This window comes from Haematobia irritans, chromosome 5, assembly GCF_050003625.1.
Source record: "Haematobia irritans isolate KBUSLIRL chromosome 5, ASM5000362v1, whole genome shotgun sequence".
Classification (NCBI taxonomy): domain Eukaryota; kingdom Metazoa; phylum Arthropoda; class Insecta; order Diptera; family Muscidae; genus Haematobia; species Haematobia irritans.
The window spans coordinates 85,874,910-85,894,638 of record NC_134401.1 but is presented as its reverse complement, the minus strand read 5'-3'; the positions used below and the strand labels follow the sequence as shown (position 1 = coordinate 85,894,638).

The following is a 19,729-nucleotide window of genomic DNA, read 5'->3' as shown; positions in this document are numbered from 1 at the left end:
ACTTTTTTCTATGAGTGTAGATTTCCAATTTCAGGCATATCGGATAGTAAATACAGTTTCTAAAAGCCCAAGAAGTAAAATCGGGAGATCGGTCTATATGGGTGCTATACCAAAACGATACTCCCCATTTTTGGCACACCTCTTTATGGTCTTATAATACCTCTAGATTTCCAATTTCAGGCGAATTGGATAAAAACTACGGTTTCTATAAGCCCAAAACCCCAAATCGGGAGGTCGGTTTATATGGGGGCTATATCAAAAGACAAAAGACGAGTTTGTGCAAAATTTCAGCACGATTGCTTCATTATTGAAGACTGTAGCGTGATTACAACAGACAGACGGACATGATTAAATCGTCTTAGAATTTCTCCCTGATCAAGAATATATATACTTTATATAGTCGGAAATAGATATTTCGATGTGTTACAAACGGAATGACAAACTTATTGTACCCCCGTCACCGTTCTGACACCAATATAAATAACTTGTTTGCTTTTTTTCTGCCAACTATATGATTTGCCGATTTTAATTTTTTCGGCAGGTGAATTCGAAAAATTTTGTTTCACGGGAAACCAAAAACAACCAAAAATTTGTGGGGGAAAGCGATGTGAAAGGTGAAATCTGTGGGTAATCCAGAACATATCCGTATATACCAAACTGAAGATGTATGACAGCTGCTTAAACCAGTGTGGTCAAAAAGATAGTAGCTAAAAATTGCACTTTACATTTGTTTTAGTTGCTCTGACTTAATTATGCTAATGTTTTTGCTTCTATTTTCTTGTTTGCTGTTGACAATGCTGTAAAAATTATGTAATATTTCGATCAAATAGATGCTCCAGATAGAATCATGTGTTAGTGATTCATTGGGCTGCCACTCATAATGAGACTCACTCACGATATACTCATCCTAAAATCTAAAATTTAGGTAACATTGACATTTTTATTCCAAATATATCTCCTTCCCAAATTGAAATACGATGAAAATTGTATTTTAATCTATGTTATCGATTTCACTTTTATTGTTATCATATTAAGGCATTTCCATATATATATATTGGTTACATCTGGAAGAACATGTTAATATTCATTTATTACTGTTTCTTTGTTTTTTTTTTTCTTCTTCACACTATAAATAAAACATATTTTAAAATAAATATATATGGCCATGTATAATAGCCCACAAAACATTAGTATATACTAAAATTTCTTTCGTAATACCATCATACAAAATATATGGCAAATTGCTGATTCAAATTGGTTTGATACAAATTTAACATATTTCTATAAAAAGGACATTCTTTAACTGAACATAGTTCGCCATATCTTTAAAAGATAAAACTTGTTTAATAACAACATCGTTTTGTACTGGGTATGGGGAAAAAATATTTGGGTGTTCATGTTAATACGTGTTAGTTAAAATATTTACTATATCTTGTTTGTTCTTTTCTTTTTTTGGGGATGGGATAAATCATATTGTTAATAACCAATAATAAAAAGGGAATAATATTTTTAAATGCTAATTGGCATATATATTCCACGTTTATAAATAAAACTAAGGGACATTGGTGGGGTCGAGAGAGGGAGTGAGAGAGGCCAGTTTGCAAGCCTCTTCGAAATTTAATCCAATTGTAAAACTAAAGTTTTTGTGGCACTGGCTATATAATAGGCACATTCGCGCACATCTTTATAATATTTGGTTATAGCTGTCTTATCATCTGTCTCCAGGGAATTGCGTAAATTCTCACAGCTATGCTGTATCAAAATGTTATTGCGTGTTAATTGCATTAGCGTCTCACGTATGGTTTCATTGCAATTGGCCTAAATGGGGAACATATATTTTCCTATTAATTCCAAATATTTCTATAAGATTTCACTCACCGGTGTTGTAAAGACATTTATCAATTCCAATACGGCAGCCCGTATACGTTCGGCGCAGGGTATTAAAGTCTCCTTATTATTGGGATCCTGCATTGAATGTATCAACTCTTTGAGACGATGTGTAACAATGTCGGCCTTTTGATTTACTTCCTCGGTAAAACTTTTAGTATTCTCTCCTCCTGCCATCTGATACATGGAAGTCGTATTCCGCGAATCGGCTGCAGTTTTGTTGACATTGCTTTGCAAACGTCGTTCATACATACTTGCAGGTCGTTTAATAGTCGATTGTTGGGAATTTGTGGTGGATGATGAAGTTGAAGTCGATGCCGAAGAGGAGCCAACATTGGCATTTTGTGTTGTGGCCGTAAACGAAGCCGATTGAGCCAAGGATGAATTTATACCCTCAGGCAGAGAATGAGGTTCATGATCATTATCATCAGTTTTGAAGTCAATGCGTCTACGATGATGATGATTTAGTAATGAAAATAAAAATCGTAATTGTAAAACGAAAAGAAAAAAAAATAAAGAAAAACACACAAAATTAAAATAATCAAACACAAAATATCTACAAAAAAGAACATAATCCTCACAAGGGTTCATCGTATACGCTATTATTGGAGGCTGTGGAAGACTGTTGTTGATGTTGATGCTGCTGTTGATCGACATTTGAAAATTTCGACTTTAATTCCGAATTTTCATTGGATAATTTTTGTACCACATTCCTTAGTTGATTGATTTCGCTAACATATTCGTTGATTTGTTTACGCAAGTGTAACATTTCGTAATTTTTCATTTCTTCCGGTGGTTTGGCTGACTGATGGACAACAGCCTTGGGAGGGCATAGTAAACATCAGGAGTTATGAAAAGAAAATGGAAATTGAACAAAAGGAAAAACAAATAAATTAAAAGAAAATAATAAAAAAAAAATGTAACGACAATGCAAATAAAAATATTGTATATTGTTTATAAATACTACAATAAATTAAAAACATAAAAAAATAAATATAACTAAATAAGTATATATCATTCAAAGTTGACAAATAAAACTCTTTGCTGAAATTCCAACAAAAACTGAAAATACTCATTAAAACGTAGCCTGTCTTATCCCTTAGAAATAAAATTTCCTGCCGATTATTTCGCCGAGATATGGACTCTCACTTGATGTGAAACTATTTTGATTTTCAAACACGATTTTATTTTATTATTGTAATTTCTCAAAAATTTAAAAAAGTTCTTAAGCTGAACTAAAAACTTCATCAGAAAAGATCCGCGGAATTAGCTGTGAAAATAATTTTTTTAGTCGTAGAGGAAACTTAGTCGCGTTGTGTTAAAATGTTGTTTTAAGTAACTGTATAGGCCTTTGTAAGGCTTAGTTACATATGAAAATAAATAAATAAATAAAATAAATAAATATATAATTTAGATTTAAAAAAAAATACACAAAAAATGTTTTCTGATTCAATAATTAAAATTTTTAAAAATTGCAATCACTTAATTGCATTAACTTAATGTTTCTATCTTGATTAAAAAGTTAATTATATCAATTAATTTATTAATTGAAAAAATCTTCAACTTTAATCAACTTTTTAATTGGAAATATTTTGTTGATATTTTTCTGTGTACTGACACCGAGGGTATGTGTAGAAGATTTTTTGATTCTGATACCACTTCAAAGGTATTTAGCTCAACTTGAGGCTTAAAACCCGGTATATAAATTCTGCACAAGGATGTCCAAAACCGAAATCGATTAACCGGATTCCGTTACTAAAGCCGAAACCGTATATTAAAAAATTGCCATTTTAATGATCCAAAAATAGGGTTTTGAGCATCGGTTAACCGGGTTTCTGCTTTAATGAAATTTCTTTCTATTTTTCGACGAAAGTCCAACTTTGTCAAAACCCGTATCAATAAATGTGCGTAAAATTGCATAAAAAATAAACAAAAACTCGTTTGCAAAGAGCAACTCAGCTGTATTAAAGTTTTACGCTATGCTTGCAAAAAACATATCATAAAAATACAATCATTTGTTGAGTTTTTAAGGCTTGAGGTCATGTTGTAATAAACCAAATAAAATCGTAGTTTTTATAGTGTTTTATTGTCAAATCTACGATTTTAATTGTTTTATTACAACATGACCTCAAGCCTTACAAATTCTACAAATAATTATACTAAAAGGTCAACTAGGTATACAAAAACTACTACAAGAAAATACAATCCCACTAAAGGTACAGTATGTATTATTTCTCCGTTCATTTTCAAATGTTGTTTTTACCTTTTGCCGGTTTTGGGCAAAATAAAAACAAACCAAAACCGGTTACAAAAAATTTGGATTTTCGGATAAATTGAAAACTGTTAAAAATGGATTTTAGAAATCCTCTTCTGCACGTGGCTTAATTTAAATACCCAATACTAGATCTTTAGAAAAGTGCTATCTTCATGTGGAGATTATAATCAGAATCAATATGTGCACTTTTTAAAATTTTAGAAAATCTTATTATTTTGTCGACTTTTGACATTACAAAGGTATGGTGGCAGCCCTATATTTCAGGCTCACTTAAACTATTCAGTTCTTTCTGATACCACAGTGGTCAACTTTTCTCTTAGCTGTGAGTGCAGGCCGATTCTATGTTTAGCTCAAAGAGAAGGGATGTCCTTTTTAAAGTCGAGTCCGAGCAGCATTCCATATTGCGGTAAAATCACTGACAGAAGCTTTGAAACACTCTTTTGGTTTTTGGTAGAAACTTCAATTGGTTAGCATACCCGTCTTGCATACGGGTATGCTAACCATAGCACCACGGTGGCTCCCTGATTTTTATTTATTTATTTATTTTATTTCCATTTATTTAAGCAATTCAAAGCCTTTGCAGGGCCTTTGCAGGGCCTTTGTAGGGCCTATTTAACGAATTACAATGTACTTCTCTAACGGACATTACAATATTATATAAAAATATTAAATATAAATTAATAAAAAAAGTTTCCAAATTGTTTAAAAGTCGACTATCGATTTTTGCAATTACCAAAAAGTTAAAATAATACTCAAATAATGTTTCTAAAACAATTGTTGTTTGAAATTCACATTTTCTCTATCGAGTGCAACTTTGCTAATGTACTCATTGAATATGTAATAAAACCGAAGAATGCTTAGAAAATCTGAGGTGCATAATAAACATAGATTGCGAGAAAAGTCTATTTTACGCAGGAGTGTGTGATATATGTATCATTTCATAAAAATCCGCTAATAAAATATAACGCACGCCATAAAAAGAGCGACATCAATTTTCCCTTTTTCGTGAGCTTAAATCTTCTTCTGTACTTTAAAGCCGATTTTTCGCAAAAAGTTAATTTATCGTTTCTTCAACAACAAAAGTTGATTGGTTGACTCTGGGTTTTCGATTTTTGTATTCCTAGTCTAAGGTTACAGACGATCTATTTTTCACATAATCGACTTTTTAGTAAAAGTATACTTCAACAGCTATGCATTTCACAATGAAATATTTGAAATAAAACTAAATGAAAATAAATAAAATAAAAAATATGGGGAAATGTTTGAATTTAGTCCCCTCAGTAATTAAAATTGATGATTGTTCACAGGAGATAAATTTAAAATGAGTATTGTAAAGTTTTTGTCAGAATACCCGCAATTATTCTTTTTTTAATTTTACTAATGTATAAAAAGTTTATTATTTTTCAGACTTTTTCAAAGTACATTAAATCTAGTGATACCAAGTGTTATGGAAATGAGATAAGATCTGAAGTACATTATATATATATATAAATTTTAATTGTAAATAATTAATAATTTCTTAGCTATGACTATAATTACTACTCGTTATAAAGCATAATAGATATATTTATGGTAGTGATAAACTAATGAAACACAAGTATGATTTTTTCTATTAGACCAGTCAATTAATTTATAATTTACTTTCGTTTGTCAACATATTCCATTTTTTTATAGCAATTCAAGTTAATTGTTTACTAGATTTCTGAATTTTTCGCGATATATCATGCAATGGATATTATTCTATGTACGATAATATTGGGTAAATATTTGACCAAAACGATTCTATATCATCTTTATATTCGAAATATCTTTTCGAAATACACTAGCGGTAAACTATTATGATTTCGTTGATTGAACAGTGGTGAATAGGTCGTTATAAATCCTCTTATTTGCCAAATATAAGGTTGGTTTAATATTTATTGGCTTCCAAGCGTAGTACAATTTTTTACAATGCCTTAAAAAATTTGGGCATTAAAGATATCGGACTGTTGGACTTGTACTTTGGAATGAGTAATCCATGTTAAAGTGCGTGCGTTTTGACCAGACGAACCACTGGAAAATGTCCTTAGTCCATAACCTGTAAGGTACGTTGTTTGATTTACGTGTTGGTACTGCCATAAACAAATTTTGGTAATACGAATAAAGATTCAAATAATATATGGCACACTATTTAAAGAAAATTTGTGGCGAAAGTACATCAACATCATTTCCCATTCATAATACAAAGCTATGCTATTTTGTATTACCGATGGAAAATTCAATTTATATATAAAGGTGATTACTATGTTCGAGTTTTTCACCAAAACACTAAATTAAAAGTGCAAAAATATATATGAAGACGATAACATTTTTATTAAGTCTCTCCAAATTATGGATGGAAAAGATCCAATGTATTGATTGCGAACCATTTAATATTTCGAAATTAACTGACTAAAAAAAGTAACCGTGAATATAAGCTGGTTTCCAGCTTGAACTTAGGACTCAGCTTAACATTTCGTTATAATATCCCTATTTTTATAATAAACCACTGTACCGTATCGTAAATCCAATCAAACAGAAAGAAACCCCACAAAAAATCAAAACGGTCTTAAACCTATTACATAACCAAGCTTATTTTAATACTATAAAGCTAAACTTGAATATATTTATAAATCACTGGCTAAACAGATTCCTATTTCTCTTTAGACTTCTATATTTTTGATTAACACCATCACTACCTCTATTTTTATGGTAAGTGTTAAATTTTTGTCCATTATCACTTTGATATTCCATCTTTTTGTGTTTTCGTGCAAACGGTTGTGCTCAAACTGTTTTTCTCTTCCAATGATATTTTCTACAAGCCATTTCAAATTAATGCGAAACGACACCATACGAATACTTTCATTTCTACCGATAAACTTTAAAGTTACTTTGTTTTAAATGGATTTCTAGTAATTGTTTGTAATCCAACTACAGATTTAACGCAACACTTTGCAGTCTAAATGACTAGCCAAAACTATTGTTTAGCTTTAAAATTTTCTGTCGCATTAGATTTACCTGCTGGGCCATGGGAGGCATTGGCTCATAATCATCATCGGCAACGGGATCATAAATCGGTTCGTCATCGGACAGATTTGGATCATGATAATCATTGCCAATGCCAGTGTTATTGTTGTTGCTTTGATTATTGAAACCGCCATAGAAACTTGACATATTATTATTGGGCATGGATGACGATGTCGATGCACCAGCTGATGATGACGTTGTAGGTGGTTGTTGAGGGCCATCAAGTGGTCGTAAATTTGCCATATTTTGACGACGACGTGCATCAATTAAAACATCCGTCAATAAGCCATTGAATTCAGCTCGACTAAAACGGGCTAGTTTTTGTCGACCCTAATTATATGAAACGGAAAAATTAAACAAACGAAATAGTAGATAATGAAGGTGACATAGTTAAATATGGGTGAACTTACTTGATTACGAGTGGCACTAAGAAATGGATTTGCCGGTAAAAATGGCACAGCTGCTACATTTTCTGCATTAAGTGTAGATGTAGACCAAACTATAAAGATAGAAAAATATTGTCGTTTATTAAAAATTAAAAAAATAAATATATAAATTGATCAAATAAATAGTATATATTTATTATCTATCTATAAATTGTGATAATCAGCATATTAATGTGGACAACCGTTGAGTCATTGGTCATATAGACATACCAAAGAGAACTAACATATACAACAGATAAGTTAGGACGACTATGAACAATTTTGCATCTTTAGTTATTGGCTTGATACCTGCAAAACTCAAACTTCGCCGTCCTCTATAAATACCACATCCCATAAATGTTCTTATTATTTTTACAAAGGATAGCTAGATAGTCTTATCGGCATCTAAGTATATAATGTCTGATATAACCTGAAGCCTAATAATATTGGCAACTAAATATTGCTAAAGTACATACTTGGTATTTGAGCATTCCTATGGCAGCAATTAGAAACAACATTTCACGGAAACAAAATTTGAAACCAAAACTTTCATCATACGCATCTTGGGGCGAAATAGTCTTACGCCTTCAACTAACTTTTGTATAATTTCGAGGCTGCGTATAATAGGAGGAAATTCTACACATTTTAATTTCTGTTTCTTTGATACCGTCAAGAAGAGTTTTCCATTCCTAACATAAGTAAAAAAATACATCTTCGGAAGTCTAGATGTTCAGTACAAAATCTGTATAAGTTATTGGTCCATTTATCCCTTTTAAACAATCAAACATCTCCTCAGAATTTGGAAATTCTGAGTTACATTTCCATAATTGGTACATATTTGGGGTTAGTAGTTTTTGCATAAATAACTATCTGCTCTTCCTAAATACTTACTTGATTGCGAGTAAATTAACACGACTTCGACTCTTACTTTTAATTGCATGCGTACTATTATAAACGATAATAGAAACGTGAAAACCGATTTTGCTGCGAATGAAAATAATAACCTTTTTTTTATTGAAGATTATATCGTTTTACATTTTTTTCTTTACAGTAAAACTTTGTGCTTCAAGGAGTTATTCTTTAGTAGATTTATTGTAATTTACCTCAATTGGCCTTTAAGGCTTCAAATTACAAATAAAGCTAATAATAATAATAGTAAATATTTCTATCTAAATACTTACTTGCTTCATTTTCCCTACGGTCAACTTCGTCGTAAAGATCCATAACCAATTCTTCAAACATTTTATTGGGAACTAATTGCAAACGTCCACGAGCAATTTTCAACTGTTCGCTGATTTCACTACTATGCGTTTCCGGTATAATCAAATGGCGTCCAGACTGAAAGTAATTTAGTAAACGATAATGTAAAGATTTATCATAGATAAAAAATGATGCAATTACCGTGTGATCAGGTTTCTTTCCTCCCAAATACATGATTATGCGATCGCTAACTTCATACATGGCATCCAATAAACGATCTGCTATTAAAGTGTGATTATTGGCCTTTGCCACTTCGAGGGGTGTTAGACCATTTCCATCCACAACATTGATTTCAGCTCCATGGACAATTAGTAATTCAATTTGAGATGCTTGTCCGAATTTCGCAGCCACATGCAATGGTGTAGAGCGTTTCTCTTCGTGGAAGAAATTCGGATCTGCTCCTTGTACCAAGAGACGCAATGAAGTCTCTAGATTACTGGTACGAACACTAGCATGTAATTGCTTGCTCAACTCATGCTCCAAACCAGTCGAACCTGTAATATCATCATCAACATCTTGCAAATTGGGCTTTAGAACAAAGGCTAATTGAACATGTTTAGCTTTGATAAAATCCGATTTATTTGGATGCAAAGGATCTTTAGGTGAGGGTTTACGTATGCGATGCTGGCCTTTATTACCCGATGTGGTACTGTCCAGCAAATGATGCTCCCATACACAATTAGCACCATGAGCATTAAGGGAATTGACAAAATTCAATACTGAAGGTTCCCAGCTACCTTGCCGTAATGATTTCACTATGGATATATGACGACCCAAACTGCGATGTACTGAACAGCAATCAGAACACAAGAGAATACCACGATTAATTGAAGCCCAAGATGGATCTGCAAAAATGCGTATGTGATTGTAAAATAAATTTATAATTTGTTTGCAAAAGATTATTTATGCTCGGATTCAAAACTAACCTAGGCAATCTATAGAAAGAGTTAGCATTCAAAAATGATGAAAGTTACATTTAAAATATTGTATCTAAATTATTTTATTGTTCTACTGAACAGGGAATTAAAAATCGGTAATTTTAGAATAAAAAACTTATTGTTGTTACAAATCAATTTTATCTCATATAAATTTCAGCAATAAACTGCTAATAAATTGTTTTTCAAATGTTTACCTTTTACTAAGATGAAAGTAGAATTTCCCAAAATATAAAAATTGTGTACAATTTTTATTTTCAAAACTTTATTTTCTAAATCGTAAAAAGTGGGTTTCTACCAAATTGCATTGTAAATGAAAAAAAAAAAATAGAAAAATCAAATTTTGTTATCTGATAGTAGTACTAATAATAATGCCTTGTTCCCCTATCTCATATGATAGAAAATGATTTTAGATCCTCTATTTGGAAGAAAGTCACCTCAAGTATTGTTTTCTAAATACAAAAAAGTGAAAAACTATGTGTTCCCCTTTGAAAACAAATGTATTCTTAAATGACCTACTAATAAAACAAACGAATACCCTCCTTCTAACTATAACTGTGTCTTGTTACCCATAAACTAATTGAATTAATTGATGCTACATTATGATGTACATAAAGTCCATTTAACCTCATGTCGTTATACTTAAACCATAATATGCTAAATCGCAAATAACAAGAATAAAATAATAGAATAAAAAACCCGAATTATCGCAATAAATGCCGCTTAAATTAGTTTTCTGATTAAAATGTTTATAATATCTTCTGGATGGATTAAGCTAGAGGATCGAAGCAAAATCATAATACGTTTTCTCCATATTTGGAAAGCACAATCGGGGTACACATTTATGTGAGGTCAATCAATCAAAGTGGGCCAAAGAATACAAATTCCACTTAAGGTAGATATTAGAAAAACCATATAATATTTCGCCTCTTTAAAGTTCTAGAAGTTAGGTGGGAAACGCCAAACTACATGGTTCCAATAGTAAGCCAGAGTGTTAAGAAGACGCAGTCGACTACAATTCAAAAAATCTTCGAAACAAATCTGTTGAAATCTAAAAAACACCAGCCTCATGGGCTATATTAAAAATGATTGTTGAGAACCTGCGCGACGTTCCATTATGATAGCTATAGTGCTAAATGCTGTAGATTGATTGCAAAGAAAAACTTTGGAGAGGGTAACTTTTGCATTCTAGAAGAACATATAATGCATAGTTTATGGAACCCTCACCGAACTGTTTGAATTTTGTACGTTATGTGTAGCTTTGTGTGCTGATTATAAAAAGATAAGATTTTCGTCCCGAAAATTATTATCTTATAAAGTTTAGATGATATAGCAAAATTAAATTATCCTAGTTCATAAATATTTTGGTTGTATATCGAAAAGTCTTCGATTTTATTCCAAACTATAATGCCCATATTCAAAATAATGTATTCAAAAGTTTATCGAAGGAGTTCGTGTGGGAAAAGTAGGCTTAAATTTCATTTTAACTTTTCTGAATATGGGGGCAATATATGTTAAAAGCCGTTCGATTGTGGTATAACTTTTTGATTTTTGTCCCATTAATTTTTATGTGAATCAAACTACACTAAGCAAGCTTTAAAATGACGCCAGGATGATTGCGTTCTTTCTTTTTTATTTTGGCTATAATGACTCCTTGTCGATTTATTTCGGTATGAAATTAAGAGATCGTAATCTTGTATATCATCAATTACTCATTGTAATTCATAAAAAGTAACCACAGGCTATTATTAAGCTTTTCTAGTTCTATACATGGTATATGTGCATGATCCACTCTTAAAAGATGTCTTCTTACCCGATGCCCCGCAATCGCCACACACTTCCACTTTATTTGGTATACGGGTTTTGTTGCGTGACATCTTGTTGCTCTTTGAACTGCTGCTGCTGACGTTACTTACTCCACCTCCTCCAACAGCAGTAATACTCCTTTGCTTTTCGGACCTTGGCCCTTTAATCCCTTCGGATAGCGGGCTGCTACCACTGGCACCACTCGCGTTCGCTATAAATAGCTTTTTATGCGATTCTACAACGCTGCTGGCGAAACACATTCATGCCCCTTTATATGTTTTCCCTTCACAAAAATATATATGTTGCAACTCTTGCACACCCACCCAATAGTTGCAAGTATGGATATGGAATTGTGCAATTCAATATTAATGATTATTGTGCACAGGAAAATCAAATTGCAGGATTTGAACCACTCACAAATAAACAATAATCTTGAGTATTTCTACTTTAATTAACGTAATGTAATTTTTTTTTTATTATTTTATATTCCCACGGACTCAAATATGACACCCTCAACAGGGCTTTAGTGTTGAGAAAGTAACGAGTATTTGATTACAAGTACTCGTTATTGACTAATTTTTTGAGTACTCGTTAAAATTAAATGAGTACTCAATATCTTCAATACAATCCCGATAAACTCAAACGTTTGAAAAATGCTAAAATTCAACGAGTTTTCAAACAATTAGGGAATATTTATGTTAAGATAATCGCGTTCACAACAAAAACAGACATTACACCAAAACAATATCAAACAAAGATAATAAACTTGAGGAAGATAGGAAATTGGCTTGCGTCATACAAAATGTTGCATTTACCTCGTTATTTCCATACATGTTGGTAACTTTTTTATTTGTTTTTCGTGTTTAAGCCTAGTACTAAGATCACGTTTTCGCACGAAAAACTGTTATACTCCATATAAAAAAAGTTAGCGCGGAATAACTGCGAAATCTTTGTTTTGAGCATTTTCAGACACATATTTATACAACCCTGGATTTTTCGCACGAAAAAATAGGCAGGCATATTATTTCGCATAAATAAGTTAACATTCCTGGGATTGAGACCCTACCCTGCCAGCATTTCAAAGTTCCATTTCAACCTCATCGTTACCACAGACTCGTAAATGTCACTTCAACCATCATGAAAAGGTACATCAAAAAGTACATGCAATTAATTTGCCATCCCTACTGTTAAAAAAGCCAAGCGCAACCAGCTTGTTATATTTTAATTAAATAAAAACGAAAATAAAGTTCTGAAAACATAGATTATACGCTTAAAATTGTGAAAGGTATATTGGTGAACAATTTGGTGATTTTCCAAATGGAATAAAGTGATTGTTTTTCAGATATTTTACAGACACGCTGCCTCCATGGAATAAAAACACTGGTTGATAGGCGCAGCAACATGTAACTCGCTACTTGTAACTCAACATCATCATTAATGCCAAAAATTATGTTAAATGTAATGTGATAGTGGTATAAATGTTATATTTTTAAGAATTTGTAAATGTTTAATCAAATTAATAAATATCTAAACAAACGTGTTTTACTCGACCACAATGATTCTTTTACAACTATCTTAAAATGCACTTTTTCTGATTGTTTGGAGGGTCCCTTATTGGCGTCGTTCTAAATTGATCTATAAAGGCACCTAATAATTGCACTCATGCGAAACACTTTTGTACTAACTTGGCGTGGTACAACTTCTCAATAGTGACGGCGCTTTTCCGACGAGTTTTTGATGTCGTATATGATTGTTTTCGACGTAGTGGGGATTCTCAAAAGAGTCCCCAAATTCAAAAAATGTTGGCAGGGTATTTACGGAGATATATGAAGATATTCGTTTTTCGCAGAAACGAACTTAGTACTAAGCATTATTTGTTAAGGCCGGTACTCTGTTTGTTGGTGCGAAAAAAGTTCCACTCAATCATTGTTTCGCGTTGAAAAAATGATAGTGTTGACAATATTTTTTGAAGGAAAAAAACAGCCATTTTGGAACTTTTTCGCGTTTATTTCATCGAAATGTATTAACAACATCGCAAAATGTCACGAAATGATTACATATACATAGGCAACTACACCCTCACAAAAAATCGCTTCTGTAACATCCCTGCCAACATTTTTTTAATTTGGGGACTCTTTTGAGAATCCCCACTACGTCGAAAATAATCATATACGACATCAAAAACTCGTCGGAAAAGCACCGTCACTATTGAGAAGTTGTACCACGCCAAGTTACTACAAAAATGTTTCGCATGAGTGCAATTATTAGGTGCCTTTATAGATCAATTTAGAACGACGCCAATAAGGGACCCTCCAAACAATCAGAAAAAGTGCATTTTAAGATAGTTGTAAAAGAATCATTGTGGTCGAGTAAAACACGTTTGTTTAGATATTTATTAATTTGATTAAACATTTACAAATTCTTAAAAATATAACATTTATACCACTATCACATTACATTTAACATAATTTTTGGCATTAATGATGATGTTGAGTTACATGTTGCTGCGTCTATCAACCAGTGTTTTTATTCCATGGAGGCAGTGTCTGTAAAATATCTGAAAAACAATCACTTTATTCCATTTGGAAAATCACCAAATTGTTCACCAATATACCTTTCACATTTTTAAGCGTATAATCTATGTTTTCAGAACTTTATTTTCGTTTTTATTTAATTAAAATATAACAAGCTGGTTGCGCTTGGCGTTTCACAAAAAAGGGCTTTTTTAACAGTAGGGATGGCAAATTACTTGCATGTACTTTTTGATGTACCTTTTCATGATGGTTGAAGTGACATTTACGAGTCTGTGGTAACGATGAGGTTGAAATGGAACTTTGAAATGCTGGCAGGGATATACTCCCAAACATATTTTGCTTTAAGCATATACATTTTTGCGTATTGCCCAAACATTTATATGTTTGATCTCTACCAATATAGAATATGTATGGTCTAAACAATATATGTTTGGGTAGTCTAAGTTCCAAACATTTTGTATTTTTGCATCCAAATTCAATAATGTTGTCTTCCAAAAAACAATATGTTATTATGTGAACATATAATATGTTTGGAAGCATTTTGCACCCAAAAATATTATATGCTTAAAAAAAATTCTCCCAAACAATATTGTGCTCAAAATTTTATTTATTTATTTATATATATACAATCATAATGAATTATGAAAATAAACAGGTAATATAGGTGCTAACAACATAGGTTTTCGACCTGAATGCTCAAAATTTTGTTTCTGACTAATTGTATATTCTCCCACATCTTTCTCACTTCCATGAGATTTTTTAGTTCTTAGCACCTTTTTCTGTAATACAAACATTGTAGAAGAAATTATTCAATTTTATATTTTTTTTATTTTAATTTTACCTTTTACCGGACGGGGATTCGAACAGCGGACCACACAGTTTGTAAGGATCAAAGAAGTAGCTGATCAATTGCCCAAGGAAAAATAAAATGTTAATATATACCCTGCCAGCATTTCAAAGTTCCATTTCAACCTCATCGTTATGCGCTTTACAGACTATCAGTTATTCCGGACGGAATGTCGGTGTTTGTAAAGAATCTTACAATGTGTCGGATCGATACGACTTGTCGGCGATGACTAAATAATCGGTAAATGTGTTATCGATCCCATAAACATGCAGGAGTATCGATTATGCCTTCGGACTTAACTTATAATATGCACAATATATGGGATATGTGCGACACGAGCACTGTCGTCCGGAATAACTGATAGTCTGTAAAGCGCATTACCACAGACTCGTAAATGTCACTTCAACCATTATGAAAAGGTACATCAAAAAGTACATGCAAGTAATTTGCCATCCCTACTGTTAAAAAAGCCATTTGTTTTTTTTGTGAAACGCCAAGCGCAACCAGCTTGTTATATTTTAATTAAATAAAAACGAAAATAAAGTTCTGAAAACATAGATTATACGCTTAAAATTGTGAAAGGTATATTGGTGAACAATTTGGTGATTTTCCAAATGGAATAAAGTGATTGTTTTTCAGATATTTTACAGACACGCTGCCTCCATGGAATAAAAACACTGGTTGATAGACGCAGCAACATGTAACTCGCTACTTGTAACTCAACATCATCATTAATGCCAAAAATTATGTTAAATGTAATGTGATAGTGGTATAAATGTTATATTTTTAAGAATTTGTAAATGTTTAATCAAATTAATAAATATCTAAACAAACGTGTTTTACTCGACCACAATGATTCTTTTACAACTATCTTAAAATGCACTTTTTCTGATTGTTTGGAGGGTCCCTTATTGGCGTCGTTCTAAATTGATCTATAAAGGCACCTAATAATTGCACTCATGCGAAACATTTTTGTAGTAACTTGGCGTGGTACAACTTCTCAATAGTTACGGCGCTTTTCCGACGAGTTTTTGATGTCGTATATGATTGTTTTCGACGTAGTGGGGATTCTCAAAAGAGTCCCCAAATTCAAAAAATGTTGGCAGGGTATGTGTTATATGTCCCAAACATGTTATGCTAGTTTATGAACATTATATGCTTGCACTCAAAAATATTGTGTTTAAAAATTTGTGTTCCAAACATATAATGTTTATAGCCAAACATATCAAAAACAGTCTTTTTCATCCATGTAGTGGCTCGATTTACACACACACGCATACATAATAATTAAATTGAAAACGAAGAAGAAGCAGAAGTTATTTTACAAATAACTTTGGATTTAAAAAATCAAATTTTACAATGCTGCATTTTATTTTTTGGAACATAGCAATTAATTCTTGTGATTCCATTCATTGCTACCCCGGTACTATACATGTTGGTTAAAGTTCTAATGCTTGGTTGGTTGAAGTCAATTGCTGTGCTCCTTCTGTTAACATTTTGTTTTGTGTTTATTATCCCGATGCCCAGTACAAATGAAACGATTGTAAAATATAATTCACCAAATACCCTGCCAACATTTTTTGAATTTGGGGGCGCTTCTGAGAATCCCCACTACGTCGAAAACAATCATATACGACATCAAAAACTCGTCGGAAAAGCGCCGTCACTATTGAGAAGTTGTACCACGCCAAGTTACTACGAAAAAGTTTCTCATCAGTCCAATTATTAGGTGCCTATTTAGATCAATTTCGAAGGACGCCAATAAGAACCCCTGCAAACTATCAGAAAAAGTGAATTTTAAGATAATTGTAGAAGAATCATTGTGGTCAAGTAAAACACGATTGTGTGGATGTTTATTGATTTGATTAAACATTTATAATTTCTTATAAATATAACATTTTTCGGTTTATCTCATCACATTTAACATAATTTTTGCATTAATAAAATAATGATGTTGAGTTTTAAGTAGCAAGTTACATATTGCAGCGTCTACTAGCCATCAAAAAAACAAAGTATCACAAATGGAAAAATTTCGCTAGTTTTTCGCATTTTTTGGTTTTGTATGGAGTTTCAACGCGAAAACCGAACAGAGTACCGGCCTTTAAATGAAAAACTTAATTTTCTTAATGAAACAATGTTAAATTTTAGACAACAAAAAAATTAAATTTTCCCGTTTAAGGAAATTTATTTCGTGCACTTAATTTCTTTTTATTTGCATTTTAATGCTATGTCAATACTTGTTGTATACGCGTTTGGTTCGAGTATGAAACTAACACGGTAAATGGTTTGATCTCCTCAGTAGCCAATTTCCTATCTTCCTAGAGTTTATTGTCTTTGATATCAAAGATCATAGAAAAAGAAGATGTGAATTGGGCTTTGATAGTGTTAATACCAGAAACCAGAGATTAGTCCCATACTTGTAGGAAAGGCGCTTCAAACTTACTGGTTTGATGCAGACAATTTTTATTTAGCTATTTTCTTAAAAGTTCCCGTAAATTTCTGTGTCGATTGCACTATATTATTAATTAAATGTTTCAAGAAGTGTTTTTGTTCTTTTAAAGGCCGGTATGCACCTCTAGCGAAAAATTTCATTCCCATAAGAAATGCATTGCTATTTATGCTAACGAAATTTTCGGTAGCGTTCAATTTCGTAAGCTGGTACGTACCTCTAATGAAAATAACAGGGTTGTCAAAAGCATATTTTGGCAGCAAACATTTAATTTATTACAATCATTGTGTGCGTAAAAGTTTTAAAAGGTGTGTAAATAATAAACAATTTATTTGAGGAATATTTGGAACATATATATACAATTTTTAAAAGCGATTAGCTGGTTTAAAATTTGTGTACACAGCCCTGTTTTTTTGTTGTAGACTTAAATAAATTTTTGCTACCGAAAATTTCGCTAGAGGTGCATACCGGCCTTAAGGTAAGTACTATGTTCGGTTACTTTATTAAAACAGTTCAATATAAAGCAGACAAATTAACTCAATTGATGCGTAGTTTCTTGTTCCTCTAGATTTCGGCAAGACTTTACAGGAATAAGTTTGTTTTCATTTATAATTTTGGTTATTTAAGGAAAAGTAATCGCGAAAATAAAGTGATTTTCAACTCGAAAACCGAACATAGTACCTACCCTTAAAAGTTAAAAAAAAAATTGCTAAAGTAAGTGAATTAGGTTTTGTTACAAATGCTAAATGAAAAGAGAAACCGAAAGTTGCAACTTCTCATGGAACATGTATGGGACTAATCTTTGGTTTCTCGAGAAAAAAGAATAACAATATGCCCAATTCACATCTTCCTTTCCTATCGTCTTTGGACAATAAACTTTAGAAGATGGGAAATTGACTTGCGCATACCCAATGTTGCATTGACGGCGCTAGGTCCATATATCCCTGCCAGCATTCCAAAGTTCCATTTCATCCTCATCGCTACCATAGACTCGTAATGCGCTTTACAGACTATTTCTTAGTACTAAGTTCGTTTCTGCGAAAAACGAATATCTTCATCTATTGCTTAGTACTAAGTTCGTTTATGCGAAACACGAATATCTTCATATATCTCCGTATATAGGGTCTCAAAACAGATATGTTAACTTATTTATGCGAAATAATATACCTGGCTATTTTTCGTGCGAAAAATCCAGGGTTGTATGAATATGTTCTTTAAAATTATCAAAACAAATATGTGTTTGAAAATGCTCAAAACAAAGATTTCGCATTTATTCCGCGCTAACGTTTTTTGTATGGAGTATAAAAGTTGTTTTGATTTTATGCCAACACGTCCCCGCGACAGCCGAACACGACCTTATACTATCGGATTTGTCGCCGCAACGTGTTGTGTCGCAGGGTTTATCCGACCGTATAAGGTGCCCTTTATCAGTTATTCCGGACGACAGTGCTCGTGTTCGCGTGTTTCGGGGACGTGTCGGGAAAAAATCAAAACAATTTTGATTTTTTCTGGTTGGGTGGCACAAATCATTGGGTGTAAGGGGATGTTCGCCAAACATCAAAAACATATTTATTTTCACAATAAAAACAGGCATTTCTGCAATGAAATTAACGAGGGATCGTCAATTCTGGCGGGAAATTTAAAAAATATGTAATTCTAAACAAGAATTGAGGCAAAAACGTAGAAAAATTCCACTTCTATTCAGTGTAAAACCAGGCGAGAAGTATTTTGAAACACATCAAGTAATTTGTAATTTATGAAATGTGGAATACTTCCGGAATCATTGTTTTGTCATATATATTCGGATTTTTATTATTTTCTTTCATTTGTTCAGTAAAAAATGCCTTCATCCATAACTTTTCATACATCTTCATTGTTTTTGTTTTGGCTTCATCTTATTTTTCCACGTTGTCATCATATTTGTTCGAGCAGTGTAAGGGCAAATCTTGAACGAACACACAACAAATAGACGAACCTCTGTCGTAGGTTTATCCGACCGTCTAAGGTCCGCTTAAGTTAAGTCCGAAGGCATAATCGATACTGCTGCATGTTTATGGGATCGATAACACATTAACCGTTTATTTTGTCGTCGCCATTTAAGGTGGGTATCAGTGCTGCCGCTACCCTGCCAGCATTTCAAAGTTCCATTTCATCTTCATCGCTACCACAGACTCGTAAATGTCACTACAACCATCCTACTGTGATGGGGGGCAGCATATCATAAAGTACAAAATGTACTTCATACATGTATTTTGCCATCACTACT

The 19,729-nt window shown here is 32.4% G+C and overlaps 1 protein-coding gene and 2 long non-coding RNA genes across 3 annotated transcripts; 2 read left to right on the top strand and 1 right to left on the bottom strand.

Annotated features, from left to right (window-relative positions):
• Window positions 1–984: 984 nt before the first annotated feature.
• On the bottom strand, window positions 985–12,156 carry Git (ARF GTPase-activating protein GIT1). Its single transcript, XM_075312380.1, has 8 exons — window positions 11,641–12,156; window positions 9,034–9,737; window positions 8,814–8,970; window positions 7,618–7,706; window positions 7,199–7,537; window positions 2,469–2,707; window positions 1,879–2,335; window positions 985–1,818 (listed from the first exon to the last, which is right to left on the bottom strand). Exons 1-8 carry the CDS (start codon window positions 11,891–11,893, stop codon window positions 1,618–1,620), a joined length of 2,439 nt encoding a protein of 812 aa, XP_075168495.1. The 5' UTR covers window positions 11,894–12,156; the 3' UTR covers window positions 985–1,617.
• A 605-nt stretch (window positions 12,157–12,761) lies between these two features.
• On the top strand, window positions 12,762–13,169 carry LOC142241552 (uncharacterized). The gene is made up of 2 exons (XR_012723686.1): window positions 12,762–12,918; window positions 12,976–13,169. It is a non-coding gene; the product is annotated as an uncharacterized LOC142241552 (long non-coding RNA).
• A 2,318-nt stretch (window positions 13,170–15,487) lies between these two features.
• LOC142240770 (uncharacterized) lies at window positions 15,488–16,884 on the top strand. Its single transcript, XR_012723382.1, has 2 exons — window positions 15,488–15,596; window positions 15,654–16,884. It is a non-coding gene; the product is annotated as an uncharacterized LOC142240770 (long non-coding RNA).
• Window positions 16,885–19,729: the final 2,845 nt, after the last annotated feature.

Coding starts and splice junctions, on each gene's coding strand:
- Git (XM_075312380.1), bottom strand. CDS start 11,893: ATGTGTTTCGCCAGCAGCGTTGTAGAATCGCATAAAAAGCTATTTATA. Junction 7,538..7,617: donor TTAGTGCCACTCGTAATCAA/GTAAGTTCACCC, acceptor TCATATAATTAG/GGTCGACAAAAACTAGCCCG. Junction 2,708..7,198: donor TGCCTCCCATGGCCCAGCAG/GTAAATCTAATG, acceptor TGCCCTCCCAAG/GCTGTTGTCCATCAGTCAGC.